The 14193-nt window shown below is 54.5% G+C and overlaps 1 protein-coding gene across 2 annotated transcripts; it reads right to left on the reverse strand.

The window, feature by feature from the left end:
- Positions 1-312: 312 nt before the first annotated feature.
- Positions 313-13987, reverse strand: LOC136962784 (roundabout homolog 1-like). Of its 2 annotated transcripts, none has more exons than XM_067256674.1 (21): positions 13815-13987; positions 13609-13690; positions 13101-13269; positions 12840-13006; positions 12448-12569; positions 10797-11031; positions 9402-9523; positions 9015-9186; positions 7528-7725; positions 6530-6556; positions 5705-5747; positions 5105-5259; positions 4571-4927; positions 4293-4457; positions 4059-4203; positions 3635-3892; positions 2980-3458; positions 2704-2871; positions 2384-2587; positions 2091-2239; positions 313-1695 (listed from the first exon to the last, which is right to left on the reverse strand). In XM_067256674.1, exons 1-21 carry the CDS (start codon positions 13896-13898, stop codon positions 1681-1683), a joined length of 3516 nt encoding a protein of 1171 aa, XP_067112775.1. In that variant the 5' UTR covers positions 13899-13987; the 3' UTR covers positions 313-1680. The 2 variants fall into 2 exon arrangements, with proteins under 2 accessions (XP_067112775.1, XP_067112773.1); XM_067256672.1 differs by having other exon boundaries at positions 4553-4927.
- Positions 13988-14193: the final 206 nt, after the last annotated feature.

A 14193-nucleotide genomic window follows, 5' to 3' on the forward strand; every position in this document is an offset into this window, starting at 1 on the left:
TAAGCAGCGTGTCTCAGAAAGACTCTCTTTAGGGTGACACGCACTTTACTTCTCTCTCTCTTCATACTCCGTTCCACATCCTTCCCATCTCCCCTCAGACTGAGGCTTGAACAGGTGCTAAAGACTCCCGATATACCTGTCCTTGTACCAGTGGCAAATTCAAATAACCTTGAAATGGGGGCAAACATCAGGAACAGGAAGATACTGACTACAAGACTTTGGAACTGACAGAAAAAAATCATTAAAAAACATGGGTATTTGAAGACATTTTAATAATAAATAATGTTTTAAAAATGACAATGTTTCCCCCCCCCCATTGTAAGCAACGCTGACATACACCTCCTTAAACATGACAAATCCCAAACAAAGACTGGATTTCCCTACAGAAAGAGAACACTGCTGAATAAAACCACTGAATGACACTGACGAGACCCAAAGTTTGCTTCAGTCTTGACAGACAGTACAAGGCCTATAGGCACAGACCGAAGCTTCCGTCCTGGACATTCATCTTCGTCACGGCGTCCATCTTGACAACAGTTCCTCCCTCTCTGTGGTGGGGGAATCTCAGCTGGAAGTCTGTTTGGAATCCGCTAAGGGACGCTGATAATTTCCCACCCGACAGAGAACTGACACTCCCCCGCTCATCAACAGACGGTGCCGTCTTTAGCTTTATCTACGGAGAGATGAGAAGAAACCGGAGGGCCGTGTCTCTGTAGATAACGTTTCTCTCTCTCTCTCACAGTCCCCTTGTCCCTAACTCCCTAAGTGCATTTGAAGACGTGAGGGAAATATGTTCACCGCTTAACGACACTGACACAGCAGTTTGCTTTAGGATACACATCTGTGTGTCTTGCTGCTTTGGATGCCGCCTCCATCTGACTAGATAGAAACCGGGGCTCGCGCAAAACTCGGGTCAGCCGGAACGTTCTCGTCCCGTCGAGCAACCCCGGTAGAAGCAGAGCGATAAGAGCTGTCGTCTTATCGAACGCAGAAACCGATTTAAAAAGACTTGTCGTTGTCCCTCAGATAAGTCGGAACTTTGTATAGAATAATGGTTTAAAATAAAGTTTTTTAAGTGATTGTGCTTTTAAAACCAAAGTAGAACAAATAACGCACGTTGACAAGACCAACATCGATAACAAAACATTAACAGTGCATTACAAAAATACATAGAAAACAAACCGAAGATCGCATTGTAGCAATTCTGTGGCTGTAAAATGACTTAACAATTTACAAGATGGAGGGCATTGACAGCGACCAATGGCACTGATTACAGTCAAATAACAGGGGAATCAGACCAATCAGACGTCTCTGTTTACACTCACAACAGCCAGCTAATGAGCATGGAGTTTACCTCACATCACGAACCAGCGTACCACAGTGCCGGTTAAACAATAACTCAAGTAAACAATGATCACATTGTACGTCAAACCAGAGACTGCACTGGCTCTGTCAAAATGGACACCTTTTTCTCACATTCTTTTTTAAGTTTTTTTTTTAAGATGAACATCAAATGAGAAATTGTAGTACGAAAAAAATCGATATTAAGTATTGTTCAGTTATTTTTTCTTCTGTTGATGATAGGAAAAGTCATTTACATAATCGTTGCAGAACTTCGATGTCATATCCTTCTCTTGAAATGAAGGATTGTGGGAGTTTCCTGTCCTGCTCCTCAGCTCCTCAGCTCTCCAGAAGCTGTTTATAAAATGCACGTTTAGAATCAGTATAAACAGTCACATACCTTTAACACACCTAATAACAACTCAACTGGGATACTATGCATCATGAAAATGAGTGAATCTCATTTTCATAAATGTATAATATTCTAGAATATTACACCATATATAGTATGTATACTATATATAGATATAAATACAGTACTGTGCATAAGTCTTAGGCATAAGTGTTAGGTTTCTGATGTTTTCGATTATTTAGTCTTTTCATTTACTTGCTTAAGATGTCATAAAAAAAAATAATACTTGTGCTTATGACTTTTGCACAGCACCGCATGCTGAATTCCTCCACATTAACGCAGTATAAACTTGATCATGTCCTCATACAGTTGTGCTGACACAGCGAGGGAGCCTCACCTCCAGCTCCTCCTCCTGAGGCTGGAAGTCAGAGGGGGCCCTGCGGGGCCCTGGGCCCCCCTCCCCCCTCCTCCTGGGGCCCCCGGTCCCCCTCTGGCTCTGCAGCGAGGGGAAGGATGGGCGGCTGTAGGGGGGGATGTCCTCCGAACCTGACACAGACACACACTCACACATTAGCTGGTCACATATCGATCATCAACATTATACAGCGTACTAAATGTCAGAAAGAACACAACACAGTTTTTAGGAATGAGCACCTGAGCAGGGAGAGGGCTTGGTGGGAGACCCAGTACCTGTGTGCAGCCTGGCCTTGCCCCCCCTCCTGAGCTTGTCCTGGGCTTGTCTCTCCACAGAGCTCTCCCTCGTCTTGTGGCCCCCCGCGCTCCCCCTCCGGCCCCGGGCCTCTCCAGAGCCCATCTTGGGCAGGGTGGCGCCCCGCACCTCGTAGCCCTCCCTGGAGGCATGGTGGCCGGGGGATTGCAGGGGCATGCAGGGGTCTGGGAGCAGAACAGACACACTCAGTCACACTTTCTGACTGTACTGCCAACCAGAAGCTCATTACAAATATTTTCGCGCATCAACATGTGTGTGTGTGTGTGTGTGTGGTTCCTACCGTCGTGGTCGGGCGGGTGGCCCAGGGGGGGCTGGTGGCCCGTGGGGGGCTGGTGGCCCGTGGGGAGCGGGTGCTGCTTGTGTTTCCGGGGCGGTCTCTTGTGCTGGATGGCAGCGCTCATGTTGCTGTCAGTGGACAGGGGGCTGCTGGGACGCAACGGCCTTCGTCCTGGGAGGAAGAGGAGGACAGTCAGCATTTGTTTTGCATTTCTATGATTACATTCAAAAAGATTTTGTCCTCTATATATACACTGGAGTGTGTCTGTCCGGGTCTCACCGGGAACGCAGTCCTCCGGCAGACGGGCACAGCGCAGCGCCCCGTAGTCCCCGGTGTGGCCGGCCGCCGGGGCGAAGTCTGCGTCGGTGAAGAAGGAGCCGTCGGAGGAGCTGACGGCGCTGGAGCGCCCAGACGAGGCGTTGTCCTCCTCGGACGCCGAGCCCCAGCCGTTGATCATGGAGCCCGTCACCGAGCTGTCCAGGTCTCCCACGCTGGACGCCGGTGTCTGCTCCAACCCCCGGAGGGGCAGCCTGCGTGGGGGAGGGTGCTGGCGGGGGTGGGGGTGGGCCTGGAGGTTCTGGTGGTAGTGACCCTGGGTCATCTCAGGGTCGGTTTCCAACTCCCCTCCTTCCTCCTCCTCCTCCTCCTCCTCTTCCTCCTGGCCGTCGGGGTCCAGGCCTGGAGGGCTGGAGATGTATCCGTAGGTGTGTGTGGGGGAGAGAGGTCTGGGAGGGGAAGGGGGGCTGGATGTGTGTTGCCTGCAGAGGGAGAGGACGCAACGATCAAACATGAACCCCAGAACTACAACACTGTAACCCGGCAACCGACACAGGAAGTGTTGGGGCTCAAACTGAGCCTTGCGTTGCTCTTCGTACATCTATATGTGAATGTAACTGTGTTGAGCAGGCGTGGTGTGTGTGGAGCGGGGGCCTACCTGCTGTGGCTGGCCCCATTCAGAAGGCCGTGGTGCAGCTCGTCCTGGGGGGAGGGGGTGAGGGTGGCCGTGGACTGGTGGCCGTACGACACGGTGGGGGAGGAGGCCACGCCCCTCACAGGGGGGGTGGGACACCTGTCCCCCTGCTCCTCCCCCCCCTCCTCCTCCTCCTCCTCTTCTTCCATGTGGTCCTGGTGCAGGAACATCCTGGGGGGCAGCATGGGGCAGGAGCTCACATGGGGCAGGTCTGGGGTGAACCTGGGTGGGAGGGGGGGGCAGGAGGGAGAGGGTCATATCTGTATCTGAGTACAGTATATTTTCTGTGTGTGTGAACAATGTATCAGTGTGTGTGTGTGTGTGTGTGTGAACAGTATGTGTGTGTGTGTGTGAACAGTATGTGTGTGTGTGTGTGTGTGTTATTCACCTCTTGTCCATGGGCAGGGAGTATTCGTCACAACTCCTGCTTGGTGGAGGGTTGACGGGGGGCGGGGGCAGACTTTCACCCCAGCTCACTGCACTCTGCTTGGGCAGTTTGGGCGTGCGAGTCCCCTTCTTATGACCCTGGCTCCCTGTAAGGACAACACACCAAACACACTTAGCTCACACGTTACCTGATTTGGGATGGGAATTGCTAGAACTGTGTGTGTGTGTGTCTCACCGGAAGTGCTGTTGCTTCCCCTGTCTGAGCTGTGATGTGACCCTCCAGTGCTGTGGTCATGAGCCTGGTTGAGGGCCTGGCTGTGGGCCTGGTTGTGGGGCTGGTTGTGGGGCTGGCTGTAGGGTATAGTGGCCTGCATGGGCCCCTCCCCTCCTCTGTAGTGGTCTGGAGGCAGAGCAGGAGGATTAGACTACCTTGGTGAGTCATCGTCCTAGAGGTCTGGACATACGCTCAACCACCCCTCTGACACACACACACACCTGCAGAACCACACACACCTTTGTTGAGGCGGTTCTGCTCCAGAATGTTGTACTGGGGGTTCATGTCCCTGGTCCTGGGGGGCTGGACGGGGGGCTGGCCCCAGCAGCGCAGGTCAGGGGGGCCCCCGGCCCCCCCGCCGGCCCCCTTGTTGAGGATGTTGGACTGGATGAGCTGGGTGGTGGCGTAGGGGGTGGGCTCGTACGGGGTGGGGGGCAGGGGGGCCCCGGGACCCAGGAAGCACAGGCTGGGGTTGTTGAAGGTGGTCAGCTCGTTGAGTTTGTTGGTGAGGTCCACGTCGCTGTAGACCGCCGAGTCCGACTCCAGTACGCCCCCGGCCTTGTCCAGCTGCCCGCCGTAGTTGGCGATGCAGTCGGCTGGAGGAGCCAATCACAAGGGAGGGGAAACACGTCAGCCAATCACACCGGACGTCACTGCCCTGAACCTCTGTCATAGGTCTCTGTCTCTAAACCTATCTTTGGTTCTGTATCCTCGTATCCAACTGTGATTCGCCCTGCCCCCTGCCCTGCCCCCTGACCCCTGCATGTACTCACCTGGGCGGCTGTAGGTGGTCATGTTGCTGTCGCTGGTGCCGTTGCCCGTGTTGCAGCAGTTGATGCTGCAGTCCTTGTGGTTGGCACAAGCGTTGGGCCACGAGTCCGGAAGCCAGGGCTGGTTCACCGAATCCCCCATATTCAGGAGACCAGGCCTGTCACCACACACACACACACACACACGTCAACACGCAAGCCTGACATCTCCCTCTCACCAGGACCAGGAGCCATGAGAGAACCAGATATTGGAAGTAAAGTGTATTTCTCTTTCTGTGTGACAGGGAGAGCACTCCCCCTGGTGATTGAGGAAGGTCAGTGCACTGAACAGCCTCATCAAAATGCTCACATATATATTTTCCTCATTTAGCAAACGCTTGTGTCCAAAACTAAACACTCCTCTCCAGGTTTCCGAAACTATTTTCTCTGAGTTGAGTGGAGTTTTTCCTTGTCTTCCTTGAGGGTTTTTGTTGGCTGAGGGGCAGTTCTTTGGGCGTGTATGAAACCGTCTTTGACACGAATAAAACTTGAATTGATATCAACTATCCATACAGCCTGGTGAGGACTGAGAATGTTCTGTGAGTAACGGCGGAGGACCCTTACCTGACAGCACTGCACACCGACTCCCCCCCCCTCTGGTAGGCCACTGAAACACAGACGGGACAGTCCTTAGACCACAGCAGGACACACTGTCCAAACACAGTCCCCACACTGTCCAGGGAAGCACGGGAGACAGGCCTGGGCGGCAGGGCCAACATGGCTGTTTTGATGTGTCATTGTTTACTCGCAGAGAGCTGTCCTTACACAATGACTGACTCATGCAGCGATCATAACTGTTACTGTAGGTACATGCTGATTGCCGTGAGTCATACACACACACACTAGTACCCTGCCCCAGGGGCACTAGGTGTTGAGAGGTGTACATAAACACTAGAGCAGACCGGATCAGTGTGAGAGCTTGTTAAACGTGATCCCTGCCCCCCAGCGTAACAAAGGCCAGCGCTTCAGTCCAACCCCGGCTCCTGCATGAGTCACTTCAACAACCTGGATAAATACCTCTCACCTCCAGACTCCTCCTGAAGAGGACTGACCACATGGGAGGGGGGGAGGGGGCAAGGGGGCGAAGTCTGTTGTGACTGGCTAACTTCTTGTCACAGAGAGAGAGAGTGACTCAGTGTTTTAACATGTCCTCATCTCAAACCGTAGCCGAGCAGGTGTCAACATGAATAAACCGTCTAACTATGCAGCAAGTGAGAAGGTTCTGTGCTGTGTGTATCTCTAAGCGCTCACAACTAGTCCGATCCCATCTCTATAAATCCTCTACTTCAAGTTCTACAGTTTATATCAAGTTCTACTTGTATTCACAGATGATAATCCTGGAGCGCAGAGTACAGTACGTTCTTTACAGTCGAGCACGTTATCACGTACCTGTGGGTGTGAAGGTGAAGGACGGGACTGTGGAGGGAGGAAGAGGAGAGAGGACAAGGAGAGAAGGAGACAAGTTATTTATTGCATTTTTGTTCCCCACAAGGGTAGCTGAACAAGCACACACACACACACACACACACACACACACATCCAGGTGATCCTGCTCTATCACTAGTTGTTCCCAGTGGGCACACCTGGTGTTGTGTGGTGACGGGGGTCAGCCGGGAGTCAGGGCAGAGAGAGAGAGGGGCCACCAGAGGTAGCTGACAGAGCTACAGGCTGACAGGCCAGCCGATAACTGGGTTAGAGCAGGCAGCGCCACCCTGCAAATGAGCTGCTAAATGTCAGCCTGTGAATGTTAGCGTGATCTGGGAGGGGACAGACAGACGTCTTCTCGTCTCTCGTCTTTGAGCTCTCCGAGTCGCCAGCAAGATTAGACCAATCAGATGTCATCTGGTTATGTGGCTCGTGGGGGGCTGGAGATGAAAGCTGGAGACCAGCCGGCTTGTCACAGCCAACACGTCTGACAAGTCTGAATGTGAGGCGGATAGAGGGGGTTATTCCTCTCACACAGAGGGCTCAGGCTTCTCTCTCACTTGTCAGTCCCTGGCTGGGTTGCCAGGTTGGACTAAGTCATTTTAATGTTGCCAAGTTGGACTAAGTCATTTTAATGTTGCCAAGTTGGGTATGTATACTTAATGTTGCCAGGTTAGGTAAGTATACTTAATGTTGCCAGGTTTGGTAAGTATACTTAATGTTTCCAGGTTAGGTAAGTATACTTAATGTTGCCAAGTTGCCACACACACACACACACACTGCCCCATACACACACACACTGCCCCTCCCACGCACACTGCCCCTCCCACACACACACACACACTGCCCCTCCCACACACACACTGCCCCCCCCCACACACACACACATTCCCACACACACACTGCCCCCCCCCCCACACACACACACTCCCACACACACACTGCCCCCCCCACACACACACCCTTGCGGATGCCGGCGTAGCTGCTGCTCAGGCCGCTCCTCTTCTTGCGGTGGCGGTACAGCCACACGCTGAACACCATGAGCACCAGCCAGCAGGTGGCGCCGATGCCAGCGATGAACGCCGGCTGCTTGACCACGTCAGAGATCTGGGACAGCGTGTCCCTATCCTCCCAGCTCTCCATCATCTGACCTGCAGAGTCTGAGGGAGAGGAGGGGAGACGAGACACACTCTGCTTTACAAGTATGTTCCAGATAAAAGATCAATACCTGCTGCAGATGAAAGCATGGACAGCCAGACCTGAGGAGGGTCAAAGCTGATACATTAGAGAGAAGAAGCCAGCTACAACAAGGAAACAGGATACGTGGATCCAGCTCTGCTCCCTCTAGACAGTCCTGCTCTCCACATCAGAGAGAGAAGGAGCTGGTCTGGAGAGGAGCTGGTCTGGAGGGGAGCTGGTCTGGAGAGGAGCTGGTCTGGAGGGGAGCTGGTCTGGAGAGGAGCTGGTCTGGAGAGGAGCTGGTCTGGAGGGGAGCTGGTCTGGAGGGGAGCTGGTCTGGAGAGGAGCTGGTCTGGAGGGGAGCTGGTCTGGAGGGGAGCTGGTCTGGAGGGGAGCTGGTCTGGAGGGGAGCTGGTCTGGAGGGGAGCTGGTCTGGAGGGGAGCTGGTCTGGAGAGGAGCTGGTCTGGAGAGGAGCTGGTCTGGAGGGGAGCTGGTCTGGAGGGGAGCTGGTCTGGAGGGGAGCTGGTCTGGAGAGGAGCTGGTCTGGAGGGGAGCTGGTCTGGAGGGGAGCTGGTCTGGAGAGGAGCTGGTCTGGAGGGGAGCTGGTCTGGAGGGGAGCTGGTCTGGAGGGGAACTGGTCTGGAGGGGAGCTGGTCTGGAGAGGAGCTGGTCTGGAGGGGAGCTGGTCTGGAGGGGAGCTGGTCTGGAGAGGAGCTGGTCTGGAGAGGAGCTGGTCTGGAGGGGAGCTGGTCTGGAGGGGAGCTGGTCTGGAGGGCTCAGTGCTTGGGTGGTCTGTGAACTAGTTCTAGTCACCACAGCTTCATGAGCAGCAGAGCGTGAGACCAGAGGAGATTGACACAAGGTTAAACCTTCGATCCACACCCTCTTCTGATTGGTCTTTGGTCTGCATCCTCTTGTGATAGGCCCAAGCCTCTGGCGCCATCTCCTGTTCATGTTCTAATTGTGTTTATCTAATTCTGTGAATTGGACACTTGACCATGTTTGGCGTGTGGTCAAAATGTTCATCCTCCATGTGTTTTTGCCGCCTGTGCAGTTATCACAAGGCATTTACACACACAGGAAGGGTTGGCCACCATACAGGTATCAATCAATCAATATCTATCAATAGAGCATGTTTAAAAACAACCATGGTTGGCTGAAGTGCTGTACAGTTATGTCAAGTAAAAGGTATGAAGTCATAAACACACAGAGTTTAGTGCTTTAGTGTGCTGATGTCACCTGAGGTTGACCCCTGGACAGGAAGCTCACCTAGCTGAAAGAAGGTGACATCACTCTTCACCCCCGGCCCCGCTCCGTTGCTAGCGGCAACCTCCACGCTGTAGCGTATTCCCGTCGCCACGCTGGGGATCACCACGGAGAAGGTGGAGCCATCCACCGTCCGGTTAACGTGGTAACGGCTCTCGTTGCCTAGGCACCAGATCTGTGGGTGTGGCAGAACAGTGACGAGCAACGTCAGGGAACAAGGGAAAGACTAACATAATCAGGAAGTCAAACCGTGTTTCTTGAATGGTGCCATATCATTTGTGTCCAGATGAGGGCGATCTCTCTCAACAAAAATCTGATTTCACAAATATGAAAGAGAGAGAAAGAGAGAGAGAGAGGTGTGTGCAAGGTTTGGTTTTGCCCCCCCCACACCTTGTACTCCTGGACCAATCCGTTCTGCTCTTCTTCAGGAGGCGGTTGCCAGGCGACCAGGATGGCGGTCCCATTGGCATCACTCTTCATCACGGTAACGCCCCGGGGGGCTCCACTGGGGGCTGAGGGGGGGAGGGGAGGGGGACAGGAAGTTAGACAGACAAGAACATCAAAGACACCTTGGTCACGTGATCGAGCTCTTGGTTCGTCCTGTCTGCCGTCTGCCATCTCTCTCTCTCTCTCTCTCTCTCTCTGTCTCTCTCTCTCTCTCAGCTACATGAAAGGATCCTAACTGACAGCTTAGAGCCTCTGATGTCACAATCACTCGACAGCTGAACATCTCCACACTCCTATCCCTATTCCGAACGAGGCTAATGTTTACAGTTTGTTACGATCTGAATATTTAAAAACGTGTAAGTATTTGTGATTATCATGTTGTCAAAACAGGTATTATTGTTGGTTTGAATTGTGGCCAGTCGTGAAGTGGCTTTGAAATAACACGTACACACACTAGTGTAAGTGTGTGTGTGTGTCACCGTGGAGCTCGTCACCTGATGAGAGTAATTAGGGGGATTCAGCTGTGCTGTGGTCTCAGGAGTTTACTCACTGTGTGGCTAAACATAATGAAATCAGCCCTGTCTGTTGTCTGGGCTGGAAGCTCCATGTACAAACTCACTAAACAATTAGCAGAGCAATTTATCTACACAGCTGCTGCATCCACTCACCTCTCTCCCTCTCCCTCTCCCTCTCTCTCTCTCTCTCTCTCTCTCTCTCTCTCATCACAACCACCACACACTAACAACTGACAATCCCAAACAATTAGCTCGACAGTGTGATATCGTGTACGCGTTTCATCTTAATCCTGTCACCTCATTTACTGCGTCCCGTTTAAACCTGTCTGGTTCCTGAAGAGACTGACACACTGCCTCATGTTCCTGCAGCAGAAACACCCTGCCCTGCCTCACCTTCCTCCAGCAGAAACACCCTGCCCTGCCTCACGTTCCTGCAGCAGAAACACCCTGCCTGCCTCACCTTCCTCCAGCAGAAACACCTTGCCCTGCCTCACGTTCCTCCAGCAGAAACACCTTGCCCTGCCTCACGTTCCTCCAGCAGAAACACCTTGCCCTGCCTCACGTTCCTCCAGCAGAAACACCCTGCCTGCCTCACCTTCCTCCAGCAGAAACACCCTTACCTGCCTCACGTTACTCCAGCAGAAACACCTTGCCCTGCCTCACCTTCCTCCAGCAGAAACACCCTGCCCTGCCTCACGTTCCTCCAGCAGAAACACCCTGCCTGCCTCACCTTCCTCCAACAGAAACATCCACCCTTTCATCTCCAGCCTTGTCATCCACCTCACCAGCATCCCATCATCCCCAGCGCTGTCATCCACCTCACCTTCCTCCATCGTCCGCACCACCTTCACCTCGCTGTCGGAACCCTGGAACTCGTCGAAGAAGGGGCGGACCTTGAACTCGTAGGTGACGCCCTTCTTCAGCTGCGGCACCACCAGGCCCTCGGCCCCTGGGGAGCGCACCTCCACCTGGCTCCACGGGCCGCCCGGCTGGCCCGCCGACGCCGACGCCCGAAACAGCAGCTTGAAGCCCTGGATGTAGGGAGACTGCTGCTCCACCTGCTGGAGGAACAGGGGAATTGCAGCTCAGCACCGCAGCATCAGGATCACACACAGGAACACACACAGGTGGAACGTGTCCGCGGGGTGATGTTTCAACATGATGTCACTGATTTGCCTCAATAATCTAGAGGACCAGGGTTGAGAGTGGTCGCTGTAGCAGGTGGCAAGAGGAATATTAGCGTCCTAAACTTCCTTTCCTTCCTACTTCCTGTCTGTCTATTTAGTACATACTACTTCCTGTCTGTCTGTGTAGTACATACTACTTCCTGTATGTCTGTGTAGTGCATACTACTTCCTGTCTGTCTGTCTAGTACATACTACTTCCTGTATGTCTGTGTAGGACATACTACTTCCTGTCTGTCTGTGTAGTACATACTACTTCCTGTATGTCTGTGTAGGACATACTACTTCCTGTATGTCTGTGTAGGACATACTACTTCCTGTCTGTCTGTGTAGGACATACTACTTCCTGTATGTCTGTGTAGGACATACTACTTCCTGTCTGTCTGTGTAGGACATACTACAGGGTTAACATCCTTTGAGCAGGGTGGTGTTTCACCACACTGCCCCCTCCTGCCCCCTCCTGCCCCCTCCTGCCCCCTCCTGCCCTGGGGGAGGTGTTGGGTTACCACACATCCTCCACAGCTCCCAGCTGACCGCAGCCTGAGGTCTTCACGCTCACCCACTTCCTGTCACCACGCTCACCCACTTCCTGTGGGCCTGGGACTGGTTAGGACCCCGGCTGGATGGCGCCACTAACCAGCAACCACAGAAGAAGAAAATACCTCGTCGCAGACTACACCGGTGGTCACGGTGTCTCACGGTGTCTCGAGCCGTTTAAGATGATCTCGCTCGTGTGTCTGGGTTATGCTGTATTCTTTATGAATCCTGCCCTAGACACATACACACTCCCTCAGGTCTGTCAGACTAACACAGACTTCCTGCGCCGCTCGGCTTCCGCTCCACTAACACGAGCACAGGTCGGCTTATTCATCAGGCAGGAAGTGACCTCGTGGCCCTTCGTGGGAGAGGGAGGGAGGGACGCCTCCGAAACCATAAACGTCCGCTCTGCGAGGCTGTGATGGAAACTCTCTCTGTCAGCAGCACAGGTGGTTCTGGTTAGCCCCAGAGCTCCGCGTGCTAGCCTGCCCCACACAGCTGACGGGCTCCTTCTGAGGAGAAACCTGGTGTGATCCAGACTGAGACATCCACAATCGAGTCATGGAGCTCATCGCCCAGGACGACGCAACACATCCCGTATCTGTGATCCGCACATTAGGTCTCAAACACAGAACACCCGTGTGTCAGAGAAGTCGAGATGTGAACCGTGAGATTTAGGCGTCGTCATGGTGACGTGGAGCCCTTCTCCAGCCCCAGGCGGGGACAGGGAGGCAGACGGAGAGATGTACCCACCGTCCACTGCACCCTGACGGAGGAGGAGGAGAGGATGGTGGGCTGGTGCAGGTGGACCACCACATCCCCCAGGTCCCTCTGGATCTGACGATGATCCACACCCTGGCTGGTGGGAGGAGCGTCTACAGGAGGAGAGGGAGAGGGAGGGGGAGAAAGGGGGAGAGAGGGAGAAAGAGAGAGGGAGAGAGAGGGAGAGAGGGAGAGAAAGGGGGAGAGAGGGAGAGAGAGAGAGAGAGAGAGGGAGAGAAAGGGGGAGAGAGGGAGAGAGAAAGAGAGTCAAAACACAGGCTAGCTCTCCCTCATCCAGACCCCGCCCACTGGTAGCCCAGAGCCCAGAGAGGAGAGGGGAGGCTGGGTTGGAGAGCCCAGGCTGGCCCGGTGACGCCCCTCACCCTGGGTCCGGACGGCGTCTGTGATGGGGCTGGGGTCGCTCAGCCCATAAGCGTTGGCGGCGCGGACCAGGAACAGGTAGACGGCTCCGGGCTTGAGGCTCTTCAGCACGGCGCTGTCCTGCTTGACGTGCTCAGCCAGGGTGACCCAGCTGCTGCCCGACGCGTGGCTTCAAACACAAACACGTTTTACGGATGTTAACGGATGTCACTTCCTCCCCCAGGCAGACCGGACAGGAAGACGGCGTCTGTACTGTTGCTTACCTGAAGGCTTCGATGACGTAGGAGGTGGGCGTGGCCCCGGCGTGGGGGTGGGGCTTCCAGGAGAGGCTGACGGAGGTGCGGGTGACCTCCGTCACGTCGGGTCTGGACGGGGCGCTGGGGAGCAGGTCGGGGTCTGTGGGGCGGCCTGGCTGGATCGACACTCCAAATTCTGTCCACGTCACACCACACACACACCTTCTGTTTTACCCTCTCTCTCTCTCTCTCTCTCTCTCTCTCTCTCTCTCTCTCTCTCTCTCTCTCTCTCCCCCTCTCTCTCACTCTCCATCACTCTCTCTCTCTCTCACTCACTCACTCTCTCTCTCGTTCTTCCCTTCATCCTCTCTGTCTCTCTCCCTATCTCTCTCTCTAGCTCCCTCACCCCCCTCTCGCTTTCTGCTTCTTTCTCCTTCATGCCACCCACTTCCCTCATCCCGCTCTGCCCTCTCTCTGTCTCTCCCTCCCTCATTCCCCTCCTCCCCTCTTCCTCCCCCTCAGGTGTGTCTCCTACCTTGCACCTCCAGGTAGGCCCTCCATGACGCCTCTCCACTGGGACTTGAGGCCAGGCAGGTGTAGGCTCCCGTGTCGCCCAGCTAGGGAGCACACACACACACAATGTCTCCTCAGTGCCTCCCATGACTCTGAGCTGTGTGGGTGCAGAGTGTGGGAGCCACAGCGCCCCCTACCTTGGCGTATCGGATCTGCAGCGCCCCCTACCTTGGCGTATCGGATCTGCAGCGCCCCCGTGTCAGTCTGGGCGATCCTGGAGTCCTGGGGGGTCACCACCCCCCCGTCCTTCATCCACTGGACCGTCGGAGGGGGGGTCCCTGTTGCCAGGCAACCAAGGACCACTGTGCTGTCCACGGGCACCGTCTGATTGGCCGGGCCCTGCCTGATGACAGGCGGGGGGCGGTCCGAAACCGCTGCAGGAAGACGGAGGAGGAAGAGGAGGAAAAAGGAAATAATTGTCAGTTATTGTCCGCTAATGCAACAGTCACACATCTGCCGAGAGGGGAGGAGAGGAGACAACGTGCGGCCTGGAGACAACGTGCGGCCTGGAGACAACGTGCGGCCTGGAGACAACGTGCGGCCTGGA

This window comes from Osmerus mordax, chromosome 19 (genome assembly GCF_038355195.1).
Source record: "Osmerus mordax isolate fOsmMor3 chromosome 19, fOsmMor3.pri, whole genome shotgun sequence".
Taxonomy (NCBI): Eukaryota; Metazoa; Chordata; class Actinopteri; order Osmeriformes; family Osmeridae; genus Osmerus; species Osmerus mordax.